Source organism: Epinephelus moara, chromosome 17 (genome assembly GCF_006386435.1).
Source record: "Epinephelus moara isolate mb chromosome 17, YSFRI_EMoa_1.0, whole genome shotgun sequence".
Classification (NCBI taxonomy): domain Eukaryota; kingdom Metazoa; phylum Chordata; class Actinopteri; order Perciformes; family Serranidae; genus Epinephelus; species Epinephelus moara.
In genome coordinates this window covers 27,379,791-27,398,971 of record NC_065522.1, presented here as the reverse complement: position 1 = coordinate 27,398,971, position 19,181 = coordinate 27,379,791, and the positions used below count along the sequence as shown (strand labels likewise).

Sequence of the window (19,181 nt, the reverse complement as noted above, 5' to 3'; positions counted from 1 at the left end):
TAAACATAGTCCCACTGCGTTAAAAGTTTTAAACAAAGTCGCTGTAAGTCCTTCATTTCCACAATCTTGTGGACTGAGCACACGTTTGATAAAAAGGAGTTTAATCTCTCGGCATCCATTTTCAAGCTCTCTGCATGTTTGTTTCCTTGCAGACGAGAAAAGGGGGAGCGCACATTTCTGGGAGGGCGTGTCCTTTTCAAAAATGCAAGAGGTGTTGCTTTGTTGCCGGCCGTTTTCTCCGGTATGTTAAACACACTTTAGAAAGGAGTGTCCCCAGACTATCAGAAGGCGGAGATCTCTGATTGTCTGGTGGCGAGACTATGGGCGACCTGGTCATCAGCCGCACGTCTTGGGCGACCAAAGCGACCGGAGCGGGTCCAGATGGGAGTTAAAACTCGTTTTACCTTATCGTAATGAGCTCTGACAAGGTTTGGCGACAACCAATCTGAATGCTGTAACTGTGGGTTCCTACAGCACACATGATGAGCAACTAGAGCGACCCAAGCTGCCACAAATATTTTTGACAGTCGTGTTTCTTGAGCGTCCGCGAGAGACTTTGCCTCTTTGGAAGCTTCCAGTTTGAACGTACAGTTAGGGGCCGTACACATGCCACATTGTTTGTGCCTTCAAATTCACTGCTTTCAATGTAGATGCGCAGCAGCGTGCTCATATGCCAGAATGACACCGTTGTGATGTGTACGTGTTCCCTAGCACCTTTTTTCCAGGGTGCAATGGTGAGATAAACTGAGTTCAACTTTTGGAATGCAGCACTGCGCATTGCACGTCATGTAACAAGGAGCAACCGATCACAGCCGACAGATATCTTTCCCTTCTTCCGTAAATATCAGTCTGTGATAAATATGGAGGATGAGTTGGTCACTTAAGTGCAGGGCTACCCAGAGCTTTACATCTGTCCCACGGACAATCGGCCGACACACAAACAGCTCTGCACTCAGGATTTCAGATAAAAAGACTGATACAGTGCTTGCGCTCTTGGAAGCTGGCACAGAAAAGGCACAAGAGTAGCACCCAGCGCCCGACCTTGTGTTTTCAAGGCAGATAAAGCCGCATCATGTGTACGGCCCTTTATGTTAATGCAGCAGTTAGAGATTTCTGAACGCACCTGGCTCTCCTAGGTTAACAAACGGTACCGACATCCACGATTTTGTATATTAACTTTGCACATAAATATCATCCAACGCTGAATTTGATGCAATATTGTATAAGGAAAGACTCTGTTACACCCTGGAAATGGGTCTGTAACTCAAACTGTAACTCAACAATATATGTAAAAATCATACAGATGGATATTTTATACGTGCTGGTGCATTTACTCTGCGTCTCCCCTAAAATATGGCTCCTCCATCTTCCACCTTTCCGTCACTTTTTTTCCAACCATCGTCCCTCTCTCCTGTCCCTCCCTCTTGCTGCCTCGTTAGTCTGGGTTACAAGGAGGTGAGATGGAGGTTTCCTCTCCCACTGGGCCTCATCCCATCCCTTAGCCCGTCTATTACCTCCACGCACACACACACACACAAGCAGACGGGGAGAATCTGCTATCCTGTCACTGGATAATCGCTACTGGCTACGCCGGTCAATCCCCACACACACACACACACACACACACACACACACAGAGTCAGGATAAGGCGAGCGAGCAGTTGTCATGCTGTGACATGTTGCTTTTGGAGAGGGAGAGGGAAGCCTCATGAGGTAATGGTTGGGACACACACACAAACGTCAGACAGAGGGCAGACAGCTCTAAAGGCAAAAGTGTGTCTTTCTGAGTGTGTGTGTGTGTGTGTGTGTGTATGTGTGTTAATGTAGGAAAGGCAAAAGTCGAAAGTGAACGGGAGATGGAGAGATAGATTGACTTTGGGAAGAAAGCGAGACAACAGAACGGGAGGATGAGAGAGAAAAGTAAAAATGACCAATAAAGAAAATCAAAGAATTAAGAGCAAAGAACGAAGAGAAAGAGAGGAGCAGAGGAGCAGAGGAGGAGAGGAAAGTGAAAGACAGACAAAAAATAAACTAGAACTGGGTGAGGACACTAACTGAAACAGCGAGGAGAGGAGAGGAGAGGAGAGGAGAGGAGAGGAGAGGAGAGGAGAGGAGAGGAGAGGAGAGGAGAGGACACTGAGTTGAAGAGAAGAGAGGAGAAGGGGGGTTGAGGAGAGGTGATAACTAAGGAGGAAGTGGATAGGAGAGATGGAAAAGGGAGAGGAAAGAGGGAGGAGAAAATAGAGGAGTGGAAAGGAGAGGAGGAAATTGAGGGGAGGAGAAAAGGAAATTAAAAAGAGGAGAGGAGATGTGACGTGGGATGGGGTGAGGAGACGATGAAATTATGTGGAAGAGAAGAGAGGAGGAAACTGAGGTGAGGAGAAGAGAGGACAAAATTGAGAGGAGAGGAGAGATGGAAAGGAGTGAGGAGAAGATGACAGCGAGTTGAAGAGAAGAGAGGAGAGGAAGGGGGTTGAGGAGAGGTGATAACTAAGGAGGAAAGTGGATAGGAGAAATGGAAAAGGGAGAGGAAAGAGGGAGAAGAAAAACAGAGGAGTGCAAAGGAGAGGAGGAAACTAAGGGGAGGAGAAAATTGAGGTGAGGAGAAGAGAGGAAGAGAAGAAAAAGGTGGGAACTGAGGAGAAAAGACAATTGAAGAGAGAAAGGGAGAGGAGAAAATTGAGGAGAGGCGAGGAGAAATCGAGGGGAGAAGAGAGGAGAGGGGTCAGTGAAGAGGAGGAGGAGAGGAGAGATGGAAAGATGCGACACTGAAAGATGAGACGAGGGGATGAAATTAAGGAGGGATGAAAAGAGCGGAGAAATATGAATAAGGAGGAGAGGAGAGGAGCGATAGAAAGACGCGACATTGAAAGACGGGACGAGGAGATGAAAAGAGGAGAGACATAAATAAAGGGAGAACTGGAGAGAGGAGCAGAGGAGGTGACAGAAACAAAAGAATCAAAAGAGTTAAAGTTCAATAAACTGGAGACTCTGAGAAAATAGAAAGACGTAAGACGGAGAGGAGCGGCGGGGTGAGGGGAGAGGAGATGACATGATGAATGGATGGAATCTGACTGTCTGTGGTCAACCAAAGGAATGAACCCGGGACCAATCAATGACAAAAGACACACACACACACACACACACACACACACACACACACACACACACACACACACACACACACAGGACTGGGCAGAAGGTGGAAGAATGCATGGCTGGCGTATGAACGAGTAGAGAAGGGGATGAGTGGAAGTCTACTGTTGCAAACGTTTTTCTGGGGGGACGCCACACCGCAACACACACACACACACACACACACACACACACACACGAGGGCCAGCCAAAGGTTTGAAGTAACCACAGACTTCTGAATGTTCTAAATATAGGAGGATTGATAGGATCTGTGGAAAAGGGCAGCCTGGGGAGTGCGCACACACACACACACACACACACAAACACACACACACACACACCCACACACCCACACTAACACAATCAGCCTCCTACGCTCACCAAATTATTTAGCAATTGTAGAGAACAGGAGAAAGCTGCTGACAGCTCAGATAAGCTTGTTACAGTAAATCAGCCTTTTTTCTAGAGAGTCTCAGATCGTTTGACGTGAACGTAAAAAAAAAATCTGGGCCCTGTGTGATACTGCTTTTTAGTCTGCGACCGGCGCAGGAAGGAATAACGGATTAAAGTAACCCTGAGTCGTGTGTATTATATTCAAGAGGTCTGATCGGTTAAACTCAACATTATAAATGTTAATAATAGCAAAGATAAAATTTCTTTGGTTCAGTGTTGGAACAAACAGTTTTGATAATCAACGTACTGCTCATTTTCCATTTTCTAGAGATGCACGATATATGTCGGGCTGATATTGGGAAATTTACACACCCGACACAGTTGGCGGTTCAGGTACCTTTGAGCTTGGTTTGTGGGCCGCCAATAAACACAGAGAAGAACAACTGCAGCACGATATCTAGAAGACGTCTTTCACGGTTCCAAAGGAAGGCAATGGGACTGCGCCGAGTGTCTGATCTCTGTCAACCCGACGCCAGTTAAGCCTAGTTCACATTACACGATTTTCACCGCGATTTTGACGTCAAAGAGGATCTTGAGAGCCACCTTGGGTCAGAGGTGAGCCGGCAGATAGTCTGCCACGACGAGTCCTCAAGTGTGAACAAGACTACAAGCAAGTCACCCCCTCGTCTGCGACTGGGACTGGATATCTGGCATGCTAGAAAACTGGAGAAGTCTGACACGACTGACAAATAGCATCAGCCAATGAGAGGCGGGATACGTCCCACGTCAGCACGCAGGAGGACAGAAGAAATGTGGAGAGGACAAGCCGCAGGGTTGCCACTTGCCGGGTCTGCTTATTAGCCACGACTTTGGGCTTATTTCTAAAAGTGGAGTGGCTTATTTGGGCTTGCTCTCCAAACATCACCTTTCTCTATATATATCCGTCTAATAAGTTATTTAAACGCATGATAGTCACCTCTTTTGGGCTTGTTTCCACAGCCCTGGTTGCTTGTTTCTCTCCCAAGATCTGGCATCACTGACAAGCCGGCAAGCAACAACAATATTGGGTGCGGTTACATGATGGCTTCTCATTCAGAATGAAATAAATCTGAATGAAATCATTCGGAATTAAAGTTTTTCCAGGTAGTTTACATGAGAAATATTCATTCCGAATGAGGGTTTACACGGGAGATCAGTTTAATCGCCTTTATTCCGGTCTGCGCAAGGTTTGGGGCAGGGAAGGTTTCTGATTGGATAGGGGGCGGGGCGGATGTTACGTGTTTACGTTTACTGGAAGAAAACACTGTAGTCCTCGCTCAGGATAACAAGATGCTTGACGACGCCGTTCTTAGTGCCTTTTTCGGGCTTGTTTTGCTTATATTCTTGAAGCAGTTAATGTTCTGCTAATGCTTTGTCTGTTGAGGAGGAGAAGAGGGGTCGGGACCATTCGGAACCATCTCTTGGTTTTAGAAGCTGCCATCTTGTTGCGCGCGCGCTATATACGTCATCGCGGCAGAACGGCAAGGAAACGAGCATGCGCAGAAAGACTGGAATGAACTTAAAGAGGAATGAGTGTATACAAGTGCGAGAAATTCTTTCATTCGGAATTAGAAACGGAATATTCCAGCCTCTTACATCGGAATGAATTTTCAGTCGTATTGGCCATTTTCATTCCGAATTAGGCGTTTACAAGATCACTTTTAATAGGAATGAACTTTAATTCCGAATGAAAAGCGGATTAAACTGTGCATGTAAACGCACTCAATTACGGCGTCCACAGGATCACGGGGAGCATGTTGTGTTTGGACCCAGGCCCTGGAGGCAGATCTGATTCAACACTGGGAAGAACATCCATGCCTTTACAATGTGTCGTCTCCAAGTTTGGTGACATCAAAGCGTTAAATCTGGGGCTCTGTTGGCGAGGGCTCGGTGGAGAAATCGTGTAATGTGAACTAGGCTTTAGACACAGCTCTGAAAGACCGTCTCCAGAGTGTTAGAATGAGCTAATTAGCAGCAGCGGCTAACACTGCTTTGCATTTAAAGGCTTGACTGTTCTTCTTTCACATCCTCGTATTTCCGATCCGTAGCGTAGGGTTACATGGGGGCAGGGGTGTTGAGGGTAGACCTAATGTTGGTAGGAACGAAGAGTCAGATCTGTTCTTTGTGTTTGTCGTGTTAACAATAGTGACGTCAGTTTCATTTAGTTCAATCAGAGCTATGGAATATTAAATCAGCCTTATTTTCTCACTACATCTCAGCCTTTCTTACCCTCAGGTGTACATAAACACAGGTTATACACTTCTTTTAAAAGTGCAAAAATGTGAAATTATCAATTATTATATCGGTTGAAATATCCATATTGGTGCACCCCTACCATTTTCTATTGAAAATTCAACATTTTGGGTTTCAGATTTGTTGGTCAGACAAAACAAGTCATCTGACGACGTTAACCTGGTGTCTGGAAAACTGCGACGGACATTTTATAGACTAAACTTCAATCATTCTTTAAAGACTAATTGATTGTTTGACAATTGAAATAGTGATGACTTGAAGCCAAACTTTGGTCATATTTCGTGCCGTATTTGCAAGTAAAGATCACAAAATTAAAGCGTACTCAAAGATGTCAGTATTACGACTGAATTTGGTTGATTTTTGAGTGCCGTTAATGGACACTGTTGTCTTATGATGCAGTAGAAAACAGAGGAGCTACTAACAATCAAATTGAAGGACAATTATATGAAGAATTCAAATGTTTGGACAAATCTCTTCCTGAAGTTACCAGCGTTCACATTAAGAGCAGCATGTCAAAGTCTTGCACGTTTCACTTCCTGTTTGTACAAAACAGTAATGTCTTGTAAGTCTGAAAGCTGTTTACTCTGCAGATCAATAAATCGTCTATACTTCACAGAGTTGGTATGGACTCTGGACACTGCTGTGTTTATCTCATTCAATAGGAACTCTAGAACTTTCCCATCTGTAAAAGCGAGCAAAGGCAGAGGCCATGTTGTCCTTCTGGTCAAATGGGAAGAACTTCAGACTCTGCTCATAGAGAAACAGAATGATGGTTAAAGCTGGGTATAGTGAGCAGCAGGTATTGTAATCTGTCAGGTACCTAAAGTTGATACTGAAAGTCTTGTTTTCAGATTCTTGGATGAGATATGTCCTGTTGTAAATCAGAATTTGGTAGCGCTGCAATGACTAGTCAATTGACAAATGTATTGGCGTCTACTTTGATAATCGAATAATCGTTTTAGTAATTTTTTTTAAGCAAAAGTCAAACAATTGCTGGTTTCGTGCTTCTTAAACATGATAATTTGATGCTAAATACGTAGATGCATCGCACACAGGAGGGCTGAATTGCTTCTTCATTTAATTTAATCTTAACTTGAAGTGCTACAAACAACGCAAATGGTTTCACCCCGATGAAGCCTTAGCCTCAGAACGACAGCACTGTTTGGTATCTGTATCAAAACTCAGGTAATGAATTGGCACCAGTTTCTGAATTTTTGATACCATAAAGAAGCCTTGATATAAGAGGGGAACATTTTTAAGCACCGAACGATTCAATTTGATTCTGATGTAGAGGGCTGTGATATGATTATAAAACAGTTATTAATGCATCTTTATGCATCACAATTTTTGATTTCTATATGTAATTCATTTTTCCTCGCTGTGTGACTACTTGTTACGGCCAAATACATGGCACATGGTCGCAGCACGACACGTCTGGCGCAGCATTCCCACAGAGGAGCACGTCCATTTCAATCAAGTAAAGCCGATACATTGATTACAGAAGCTGCACTTGCCTGTGTGGGCACCGTGATGCTCAGCATTAGTTTTACACAGCCGGTCTTTTTATTTTTCTCTATGCACAGCTGTGTTTGCATGTTCTCCCCGTGTCAGCGTGGGTTCTCTCCAGGTACTCCGGCTTCCTCCCACAGTCCAAAGACATGCAGGTTAATTGGTGACTCTAAATTGCCCGTAGGTGTGAATGTGAGTGTGAATGGTTGTCTGTCTCTATGTGTCAGCTCTGTGATAGTCTGGTGACCTGTCCAGGGTGTACCCCGCCTCGCGCCCAATAGCCTACACTTCCTCACCCTACATAGACAACTGCATTATCACTTAGCAAGACTCAATACACACTGTAAAGCTGGCAGCAACCACACGCTGCAAAGACGGCGTCTGTGTAGCAGGTAAAAAACCCTGCTCCCCCCGCCCACGTGTCGTGTCCATGCACCATGTATTCAGCTGTTACTTTTAAATCTTTGTGGATTTGTAATGATCCATACTTAGGGCTTAGATCGGGCCCAAAAAAATCCAGCCCGACCCCACCCGAGCCTGTGCATGTTCTGTCCTAGCCCGTCCCGGCCCGTTCCTTTAACTGTAATTACGAGCCCGAGCCCGGTTTAAACCTGACTTTTTTTTTTAAGGATACGAACGTGGACATTGAAGGCTGACTCACGTCTTTCTTTCCATAGCAAGCCTTTGTCATGTGCCTCTTAAGTGTCAAGGTCCCCGTCTTTTTGCTGTCATATACCAGCATCGTGCTGCACTTGGTAAACTCGACAAAGCCGACACACTCACCGTCGACAACTCACATGTGCGCGGCCAGTGGCAGCGTCAAGGGGGGGCTGCGGCCTCACCCTCCAGGTGTGATAAGTAGTTGTTTCATAGCCTAGGTCTATTATGAGGAGCCCGACCCGTCTGAGCCCAAGTGGCAGGAAATTAGGGCCCGACGGGTCGGGTTCGGGCTCGGGCAGAGAATCTAAGCTCTATCCATAATAACAATACTAATAATAATAATGAACAGATGACTTTACTTCCATTATCTTTTACTTCTGCAGTAATAGTAGAACGTAAACAACACGCACCTGTTTACATCTGTTATGTTTCATCATCCAGTTGGTCCAGCTGTAAGAAACGTACAGCCCAGTTTTACAAAACTGTTACAGGTGATCATAACGTGAGAATGTGGGTTTAAATTTACGATTACTGGCTTCTCTGCATCAAGATATAATCTTTAAGGAAAGATCCTCCATCCCTTCTTAACATTACAGTATGTTCTGGAACAACGAGCCTGAGAACAACATGAAAAAAAACCCAAAGTCTTGATTCCAAATTTCGCACATGCTGCGTTTCTCAAACTGCTCTGAGACAAACTGTTATCATCTCACTCTGTGTGCTCTGTGTGTGTTCATCTAAGTATCTTAAGTGTGTGTGTGAGTGTGTATGAATGTGTGTGTGTGTGTCCTGGGGGAACTCCTGTCTCGGCCCTGTCCCAGGACCCCGGAACCTTCCAGAACACCGGGACCCGACCACACAACAAACGGCCCCGTCAGCGTGATTTATCGGCCATTCACCGCCAGGTCACACACTCGCATACACACACACACGTAAAACACAAAGACACACACACTCATATGAGCACGTATGAAAGCGTGTCGTGAAAAATTCACCTGAAAGAATGCGCACAAACAAAAAGATGCGCTCGGGCAGATGTGCGTGCAGAGAGTGCGCATGAAAGCGGGCGCGGAGGTGGAGGAATGTGCTTCTTTTGATATGATAAGAATGGATACAAAAAACAATGGACGTAAGAGAAAGAAGTAAAAGAGCGAAGGAGCTGAATAACTGCGATGGAGTCAACCGATTCTGATCAGCAAAAGAAAGAGGAGGGGGGAGGAGGAGGAGAGCGTGGAGGCAAGAAAAGAGGATGGAGACGAGGAAGAGGAGGATGGAGCATGCAGTGGGAGCAAAGGAGGGAACGGGGGGGTTTGAAGTAAACATCGATGCTGGATGAATGCAATTTTTTTCTTTTCTCCTTCTCCCCATCTTCCCCCCTTCCTTCTCCTCCTCCGAGTGAGAGAACAAGAGGCACTACATCATCCCGACAGGCGGAGAAAGAGAAGAGAGGGAGAGAGAAAGAGGGATTGTGACGGAGGGATAAAGGGCTATCCGTCTCTGTCTGTCACCTCATTCATCGTCCCCTGCTCCGTCCTGCCGGCCCATCCGTCATCCGCTGTCACACACACAGAAAAAAATACAGACACACACTTTCCACCCACTTTCACACACTCCACAACAACTACGACAAACACACACACACACACACACACACACACATCAAAGACGGGCAGGCGGACACACAAACTCTGACTCGCTCTCCGCCCTGTTTCACACATTCACTGCGACGACACACAAACGGACACACACTCTACGCTCAGTTTCACACACTTTCACATCAACGATGACAAACACACACACACACACACACACACACACACACACACACTGCAGCCAGAAAGCCACACAAACTTTGGGCTCTCCGCCCTGCTTCACACATTCAACAACGACACACTAACACACACTCGAAAAAGATGGCAAACACAAGTTCGCTCACACGCGCTTGCATGCACGTACGCACTTCTCTGCCAAACGCTTTTTTCGTAAAGTCGAACTAAAACGCGCACGCACACACACACACTCCGCCCAACATCCTGTATTCTTCAGAACACAGCAGAGGCGTCCAGTTCTGTCCCTCCTCTGACTGGTTCTGCTCTGTTTTTCCCAGGATCCCGAAACGAGACGCCTCAGCACACAACCGAGCCACTTCCTGCCCTCGGCTGTTTCTCAATATCAGGTTTGAGGACCCAGGTCGGCCCCCGGGGGAAAGTGGTAAAGCGGTCCTGAGCTGGTGACGAGCAGTGATGGTTTCACAAGACATGTCAGCTACTGAGGTCGATCAAAATTCTCAATCTTAAGTCATTAAACCCAACAACAAAGCAGCGTTTGATCCATCACAAGTCATCATACCTCAAGTAAAGGAGTGCTTGTGATGGTGATGATGTCAGACTATGCCGGCAACTTACACAAGAGGCAAATGTTTGTAGATGCTGCGTTGTGCTACTAGAGATCAACAAAGGTTAGGGCTGGATCGGTTTGTTTACGAACGTGAGATCCGCCCAAAAACCTTTAGCTGTACTCCTGTTAACAACATGCTGAGGTTAGCACAATAAGCAGATTGGCGTCTGCCTGATATCCGAACCAATCCCTGGAGACCAAGGCCTTGGTCTGCGCCATTGTGAGTCCACACTGATGCGCAGACATGCAAACATACCTGGTTGTGCCGGGGTTTTACGAGCAGGGTGGAGCAAGGTTATACAAACTACAATGTTGGCCGATATTGAGAGGACATATTGATTAAAACCAGCCGTGACAGCAGCGTCCATCTTGTCCACAGCACTTGCCATCGTGGTTATCACTCCGCACTGCTTCCGTTTCACAAACGCTAACTGTGGTGCTAACTCGCTGACAGTTGGTCCCTCCACTGGGCTCACCGGTCGTTTTTTATTTCAACCGAGAAACAGCTGTTTCACATCACAAAGCCAGACAAATCACTCTGTAGAGTGGGCAGATTTCAGGACCTGAACCGAGTGAAGATTGGCGTGCAAGTCAGTCACACTATAGCAAGCCGAATGAAAAGATGGACCTGGAAGACCAGCCTGCAGGTTCGGAGTTGTGTATAAGATAAGGGTATGACAGTGGAAACACATCCAACATGCTAACGCCGGATGCTTTGAATGTTTAAATATAGCTATGGTGAAACTCCTCCTGATGCAAAGTTTGTATTTTCAATTTCATAAGAGATGCTTTTTAGTTCTACACCCCGTTGTGACCTGTTGTCTTTTGGGAAAGACTTTCTTCAGGGTACTTACACAAGTGTTTGAAACCTTTCTTATTTTTATACTTAAAATAGTTTGGATGACCCTGACGAAGGCCACAACCCAAAACACGTCTGTCTTGCAATAAAGTTGTTCTATTTACTACAAGTGTTGCTGCAGTTTCGACCTCTTTGGACTTCCCTTTTGTCAGAAACCCCCACTGTGCCTCCACAATGAGAATAGTTAACCAAAATTGCCAGTGGGCAAAATGTTACCTCAGTCCCCAGCTAGAACATTGTGTCTCTTTGACATCTGTTCTACCGTCTGCTCGAAATAAATGAAAAGAAACGTTTCCTTATGCATTTGTTGGGTTTTTTTTATGCTGTACTGAACTTGTACCAAACTGTGACTTGTGTCTACTGTAACACCCCAAACTAAGGTCACAGATTATGTAAGAACATCTATGATTCTATGAGGAAGCACTTTGGTAATGCTGCAAAGGGACACATGTCGAGTAGAAGCTAAAGGTATACTTCACTTTAACAAAGTAGTACAGCCAAAAAAACAGTGTGAGGGTTTGTTCGAATCCACCTACAACCTGGGTGACTTGAAATAAATTAACAGCACACTGAGGTTTGTCAACCATACAGTCACACAGATACAAAGACTTTTCTAGATTGGATTTCACAACGTATGGAAGTGGTGTAAGAGAGTGGGGTTGAGGAGGTGTATCAGTTTCAAGGTATACCGTAGTATGAAACAGTGACTGTTACCATACTGGGTAAATCTGCTTATCAAAGGTACTGATTCTTCTCCTTTCCTTCTTTACAGCATGTCTGATGTTTCTAGACATACTTCTAGGGCTGCCCCTGACTAACAATTTTCCAAGTCGACCAACTGTCGTCATTTACGGCCATAAGTCGACTAGTCGCCCGCATTACAGAGAAATACAAAACCGTACTAATGAACCTTCATTAATATAGGCCTATATTTTATCTACAAGTGCACGTCACACACTGAGCGAGCCGCCTGTTAATGACGCTGTGGGCTAATGGGCATGTAGCTACTTCCATGTTTCAGATGATACGTCATGTTTGTAGTCGACAAATGAAGATGAGTTTACATATCAGCTTGGGTTCGTCCTTCACCTTCTCAAAATGATCCCACACTTTGGATTTCCTGCCTGACATGTTATTAACTAGCCTGTGGAATAACCGCAGGTACCAGCCCTGGAAATTAACCTGACTCCTGTCTAACTGCTGAGCGTGGACACTTCCTGTGTCTGTCCTTTCAAATTAAAGTCCCACATGGTCCAGTCATACAGGTTTTGATTTATTTTGACAAGGTGCAGCTCCTCCTTTGGGTCGCAGGCCCATTCTGAATGGACAGCAGGTGACTCAACAATGTGTCAAGTTTGTAAAAAACACACTTGACTAGAGACGGCTGCTTAACAGAGAAAACAAACTAGCTCAACGACATGGCCAAACGCAAGGATGACGCTGAGTGTATTAAACTGTGTGGACCTTTAACTAATGACTGAGGCGAAGTCTGGATCCTGTAGCTGGACCAGTTGGGAAACACTGACCTAAATAACAATAATTTTTAGCACTTTGTCATGACCTCTGTTTTGTGTGCATTTTTTAGGTTTCTTTACCCTTTGAATGGATCTATTAATGGATAGTCAGTGCCTGGCATTTGACTGCAATTTGACAGACCGGCATTTGCATGATATATGTTTTGGTAGGATTGGCACGGTCTCTACCTGGAGCTCGCACGTAGGGAGCCTGGTTTGGTTGAAGGTGGCAGTGCTGTTTGGGCTGAGAAAGCCATGTGTAAGTAAGGTAAAGGAGGTTGTTGGGTTGGTGTGGGGAGCAGTGAGACCTGGCATTAGGGGAGTGTCTCTGGGACGCCAGAGATCACTGTCTAGCCTCCTGGAGGTGTCGTGGGACCAACTAGACGAAACACTGGTGAAAGGAGGTTCCCACCTGATGACCCCCAAGACATGCTAGTTATCACTGCTCACTGGTCTGTAAAGTTAAGCCTTGCCATAATAGCTTATCATAGGGCTTAGGAGGTTATTCACTGAGCGCTGATTCTTTCTCTAGAGCACAAACTTCTTGTGTTTATTTGAATTTAATTTTAATGTTCTTTGATACATTTGTTTTATCTCTCTACATTGGACGGCTTAAAATCCCTGTTTTTATTGCATTTTCTTTACAGAATGATCTTTAATTTATTTTTTTGTGAAGCAACTTGTAATTCTGCTTTTTAAACGTGCTATAGAAATGTAACTTTATTATTATTATCATTGAGTTTATCTGTTTATCTTTATTTCCATTTGTGAACTTTCTTTGTAGCTTTGTGAAGCTGCTAGATTAACGTGATTTATTTGCATTTCTTGCAATAATTTGGGGCTTAGCGTTAATCTAAAAACTGAAGAATCTGACAAGAGACAATAGCAGAGATGTTTTTTGATGGCGAAAAAAAAGGAAGAAATCATGTGGGAATGTTGGAATTGTAGGAGATGCGACAGACAGAGGAAAATAAAAAAGAGATAGGAAAAAGATGGATGGAAGGACGAGGAGGACATGAGATGGAGAGCGGATGATAAACAACAAAACAAAAAAAATCAGAAAACCAAATGAAGGAGGAAGATGAGGAGGAGGAGAGGAAGATGAGGAGGAGGAGGACTTGGGAGGATGGGAGGAAGGATGAAAAGGACAAGGGGAGGAGGAGGAGGAGGTAGAAAAAAGATAGTGGAGCGAAGAAAAAAAACACAGAGAGAAAACGAAGGAGAGAGGACCACGAGGGAGACAAAGACCTACTTGTCTCAAGTCACTGAAGGCCAGAAGCAACGTGTCACCCTGGAAGCCTGCGACCGGGCCGGCTCTGGCAAAACCTGTGGGAAAATACAAACCCGCCCCCCCCAGTCCACCCCCGGAGAGAGGGAAGAGAGGAGGAGGAGGAAAAAAAAGAGGGTGAAAAACGGAATAATAAAAGACCTGGTCGGATTCGCTATGCATCGGGATAGATTGGCAGACAAATGACAGCCTGGGGAGGAGGAGGAGGAGGAGGAGGAGGAGGAGGAGGAGGAGGAGGAGGGGGAGGAAGGGATGGTTNGCTTCGCCCGCATGTTTGAGAACAGTTGAGGACTGTTGGAGTTTGAACCCAGGGTGACGCCGGTGTGTGTGTGACTCAGTGTGCGAGAGTGTGTGTGTCGGGGTCGAACGGAGTGTGAGCTGGGGTCCTGGCGTCAGTTGGCCCCCGTAAACAAGCCGACTGGTATTCTGAGCGAGGGAACGAGAGAAAAGAGGAGTGCCGCGAAGAGAGGGAGAGCAAGCCTGTAGCTAATCTCTTTCACCTCAGGACACACACACACACACACACACTGACACACACACACACTAACACAAACGCCGTACACACCACAGCACTGATTACACGCCTGCCATCTTCAGTGACCCCCGTGAGACACACACACACACACACACACACACACACACACACACACACACACACACACACACACAGAGGGCCGTGCTCATGAACTGTGAAGCTATCGGCTAAACTAACCTTTAATCTCCTTCTCCAACCAAACCTCCATATACTACCTGCTCACTTTTACCTTTAACGTCACCACTTTTCCCTCCACCTTCCAAAAACGATCCACACGAGTGTTTTCTGGTCCGTCACAGGTGCGGTGAGGATTCGGCTCATAAAAATACATGGATAATGTTAGAGCAAGATTGTGGTTGATGGTTCAAAGAAACCAAAGCAGACTGTTGGTAGGAAACGGGAGGCTGACAGCGGTCTCCAGCCCAACCATCCACCCTGAACTCCTCCCTGTGAGGTTTTGAACCACTAATAACAACATCATGCTGCGCCCACCTTTGGCTCTCAGAGTTAACAGACATAACTGGCGAGGCCACAAACGGTCCCGTTGCTGTAGTTTGTTTTGGTGAGGACAGTCTACTTTTTATGTTTTATCCACCGTATTGTCATTTTCCGTGCTAACTTTAATGTCACATTTGTTTCAATCCCTGCGTTTTCCTAGTTTTCCTTCTGACACTTCCATTTTTTCTGTCTTCCCCACTGCCTGTTCTCTCTCATTTCCTTTGCATTTCTAAATTTTCCCATTTTGACCAAATTGTTTCTAATTTTTCCACCTCATTCTTTCCCATTTCCTGTTTTTTCCCAAGAAAGTTTCTTCTTCCAATTTCATCACCAAAATTTTCCCATTTTGACCAAATTTGTTCTTTTAGAGTTCTAATTTATTTTTCAAATTTTTACACCTCTTTCCCTCATTTATTTTCCAAGATTTGTTTTTCTTTTCATCAGTTTTTCCTTCTAATATTTACGTTTTTCTACAATATTTTTTACATATTTCTAAATGTTCCCTTTTTTTTCTCAAGAAAGTTTCTTCTTCCAATTTCATCACCTTTTCCTATTTTCCTCTCTAGTATCTCATTTTTCAAGCCTTTTTTTATCTTCACCCTTCTTTCTCATCGTCTTCATATTTCCAAATATTCCCATTTTGTCCAAATTTGTGAAAAAAGCGATCTAATTTTCCACTTTTTTCCCTGTTCTTCCGCCTCTTGCCTTTATTTTATTTTTGATGNTTTTTTATCTTCACCTTTCTTTCTCATCGTCTTCATATTTCCAAATATTCCCATTTTGTCCAAATTTGTGAAAAAGCGATCTAATTTTCCACTTTTTTCCTTGTTCTTCCGCCTCTTGCCTTTATTTTATTTTTGACGATGATTGTCTTTTCTTTTTTATCACTTTTTCCTATTTTTCTTCATATATTTCCTTTTTTTTCTACCTTCTGCCTTGCCCTCCTTTCATATTTCCTATATCTTTCAAAATTTTCCCATTTTGACCAAATTTGTTTGTAATTTTTCCACCTCATTCTTTCTTATTTTCTGTTTTTCCTCTTCCAATTCCAATATCTTTTTAAAACATTCTTTTATCTTCCCCCTTTTTTCTCGTCATCTTCATATTTCCAAATATTCCCATTTTGACCAAATTTGTGCCTAAACGTTCTAATTTTACACATTTTGCCCCCGTTCTTCCACCACTTGCCTTTCCTTTCGCTCATTTGTTTTTTTTTTCGAAGATTGTCTTTTCTTTTTTATCACTTTTTCCTATTTTTCTTCATATATTTACATTTTTTTATTTTTTCTGCCTTGCCCTCCTTTCATATTTCCTATATATTTCACACTTTTCCCATTCTGACCAAATTTGTTCTTTTAGCATTCAAATTTTTTCACTTTTTAAAAAAAACTTCCTTTGCTCATTTTTTTTTCAAGATTGTTTTCCTCTTTTCATCAGATTTTCCTTTTTTCCTCTAATATTTACATTTGTAAAAAAAATTCTATCTTCCACCTTCCCATCCTTTCATATTTCCTATATTTCTTAATTTTCCTGTTTTGACCAAATTTGTTTCCATTTTTTTCTATTTTTTTCACCTCAGTCTTTCCTAACGTGTTTTATTTTTACCCCGACAGTTTCTTCTTCCAATTTCATCACCTTTTCCTATCTTTCTTTCTAGTATCTCATTTTCAAGCCTTTTTTATCTTCCCCCTTTTTTCTTGTCTACTTCATATTTCCAAAAATTCCCATTTCGACCAAATTTGTGCCTTAAGCGTTCTAATTTTTCACTTTTTTCCCTGTTCTTCAACCTCTTGCCTTTCTTTTCACTCTTTTTTTTTGGATGACTGTCTTTTCTTTTTTTAATCACTTTTTCCTATTTTTCTTCATATATTAACATTTTTTCTTTTTTTTCCTTTCTTTTTTTATATTTCTTATATATTTCAAGATTTTCCTATTTTGACCAAATTTGCTCTTTTAACGTTCTAATTTTTTTGCTATTTTTTCACCTCTTTCCTTTCGCTTATTTTATTTTCCAAGATTTGTTTTTCTTTTCATCAGTTTCTTTTTTCTTCATATATTTACATTTGTAAATTGTTTCTTTCTTCCCTCATATTTCCTACATATTTCTAAATGTTCCTGTTTTGACCAAATATGTACAATTATCGTTATAATTTTCCAATTTTTTTAATCTTTTTTTTTTCTATCATTCTACCTTTTGTTGTTTATTTTATTTTTTTCCAAGATGTCCCAAGATGTTATTAAATTTTCTTGTTTTGATTTTGATTAATTTCCCTTCCTGGTTTCATTGTTCTATCCTGCCACCTCCCGTTTCTTTCTCATTTCCTTCATACACTTAAAAGTTCCCATTCTGATCAAATTTGTTCCTATTGATCATTTTATTTTTTCCCAAGATAGTTTTTTATTCCACTTTTTTCTTATTTTTCTAATATTTATAGACTTTTTTTTTAATCTTTCTGCTTTAGTTTTTCCTCATTTCCTTTACATTTCTAAATTTTCCAGTTTGACCAAATTTGTTAAACTATTCAAATGTTTCAATTTTGACTTTATTTTTTCCTTAATTGTTCAAATTTTTACCTTTTGTCCCTAATGCAGCCTCATTCCTGTCCCTTATTTTAGTTTTTTCTGTTTCTTTCTCATATTTCAGTTTTTTCTTCCTCATTTCCTTTAATTTCTAAATTTTCTCATTTCCAGTGAACTTTTTCTGCTGATTTCAGCACTTTTTTCCATTTTTGTGCTGCTGTATCTGATTTTATTGCTCTTCTTTGCTTTCTGTCCCTCTCTCCCCGTCATCTTTTCTTTCTTCTCCACCTTTTAAACATCTGCTTTCAACACGCTGCCTCCTTCCTCACGCTCACTTGTTTCACTCAGTTTCTCCTCCTTTTCCGTGTTGTCTGATTTTCTTGCCTCCTTCTCCACCCTCATCCCCTCCATCTTCTCTCTCACTTATTCCCCAGTGATCGTATTAATTTCATCTGTACCTCCCTTTTCTTTTCATCTGTCACAATCCTAAAATTCCTCCTTTAATTTAATCTCTAATTCCTCTTTCTTGTGCTCCCCCTTCACTTCCTCCTTTCTTCAAACTCACTATTAATTTTCCTTTAATCCCTCCTCTCATCCATGTATATTGCCCTCTCCTCTGCCCTTTCTTTCTTGTGTGCTCGTCTTTTTTATTTCACACCTCTTTCATTTAATCCCATTTTCTCTGCCCTCTTGCTCCTCAACTGCTTTCATCCCATTCTGCTCTACCCGTCTTATTACCTCCTTTTTTTAATTTAATTCCTTTAAATTCACTTTCTTTCTTCAACACTCTCCAAGAGTGTTTTCTGCTTCTCGTTCATTTCATAATTTTGTTTTATATCTGACTGTTCTTTGATTTTACCCTTTTCTTTTTCACCTTCTCTTCATGACTTCCTTTATTCCAAATTCCCCATTCTTTTGTTTATTCCTTGTTTCACAGCGACCCATTCTTACTCTGTCCATCCATTTTTCATTCTATCTCACGTCGCAGTTGTTCACGAAGGTGTCGCTCTTTCACTACTCATCCTCTAATTCTTTCAAATATTCATTCTACTTTCTCTCCCTTCCTCCTACGTTCCATTTTTTCATTATACTCCATTAAATTTAATCCATTACTCTTCGTCAGACTCGTTTCGTCTTTATAAACGCAGTGTAACAGTCGCTTATATTCCCCCTCATGCTCATTTTGACCTCACCTTCCCATCCATCCCCTTAATCCATCCACCTTGCGCTTTTCATTTCACCCTTCTCTCATTAATCCCTTGTTCCTGTTCCTCTCTCTGCTCTTTCTTTCAGGGCCCTTCTATCTTTCATTCACCCTTTCAAATTTAATCCCTCTTTCCCACCGTCTTGTGCTCTCCCCCTCCGTCTTTCTCTCCACCCTCTCCTCCTTTTGAATTATTCACATCCCTCAAATGTTTCACCTCTTCTGCCTCTTTTCCATTCCAACCGTCCCTCCGCTGTTTCCTCACCACCTCCCTCCCTCCATCCGTCCCGTTTGTCTTCCCTCCGTCTGCCCTGAATAAGTAACTCTGTAACCTCCTAACCCCTCCGCAGCACTGCACGCATGTCACTGCGCATCAC

At 43.0% G+C, this 19,181-nt stretch overlaps 1 protein-coding gene across 2 annotated transcripts in view; it reads right to left on the bottom strand.

Annotated features, from left to right (window-relative positions):
- The window catches only part of exoc6b (exocyst complex component 6B), a 152,906-nt gene that overhangs the window by 37,052 nt on the left and 96,673 nt on the right, over window positions 1–19,181 (bottom strand). For both annotated transcript variants that reach the window (XM_050067922.1, XM_050067923.1), the window contains one exon: window positions 14,012–14,085. In XM_050067922.1, the coding sequence (XP_049923879.1) occupies window positions 14,012–14,085 (74 nt within the window). The remainder of the gene's footprint in view (window positions 1–14,011; window positions 14,086–19,181) is intronic.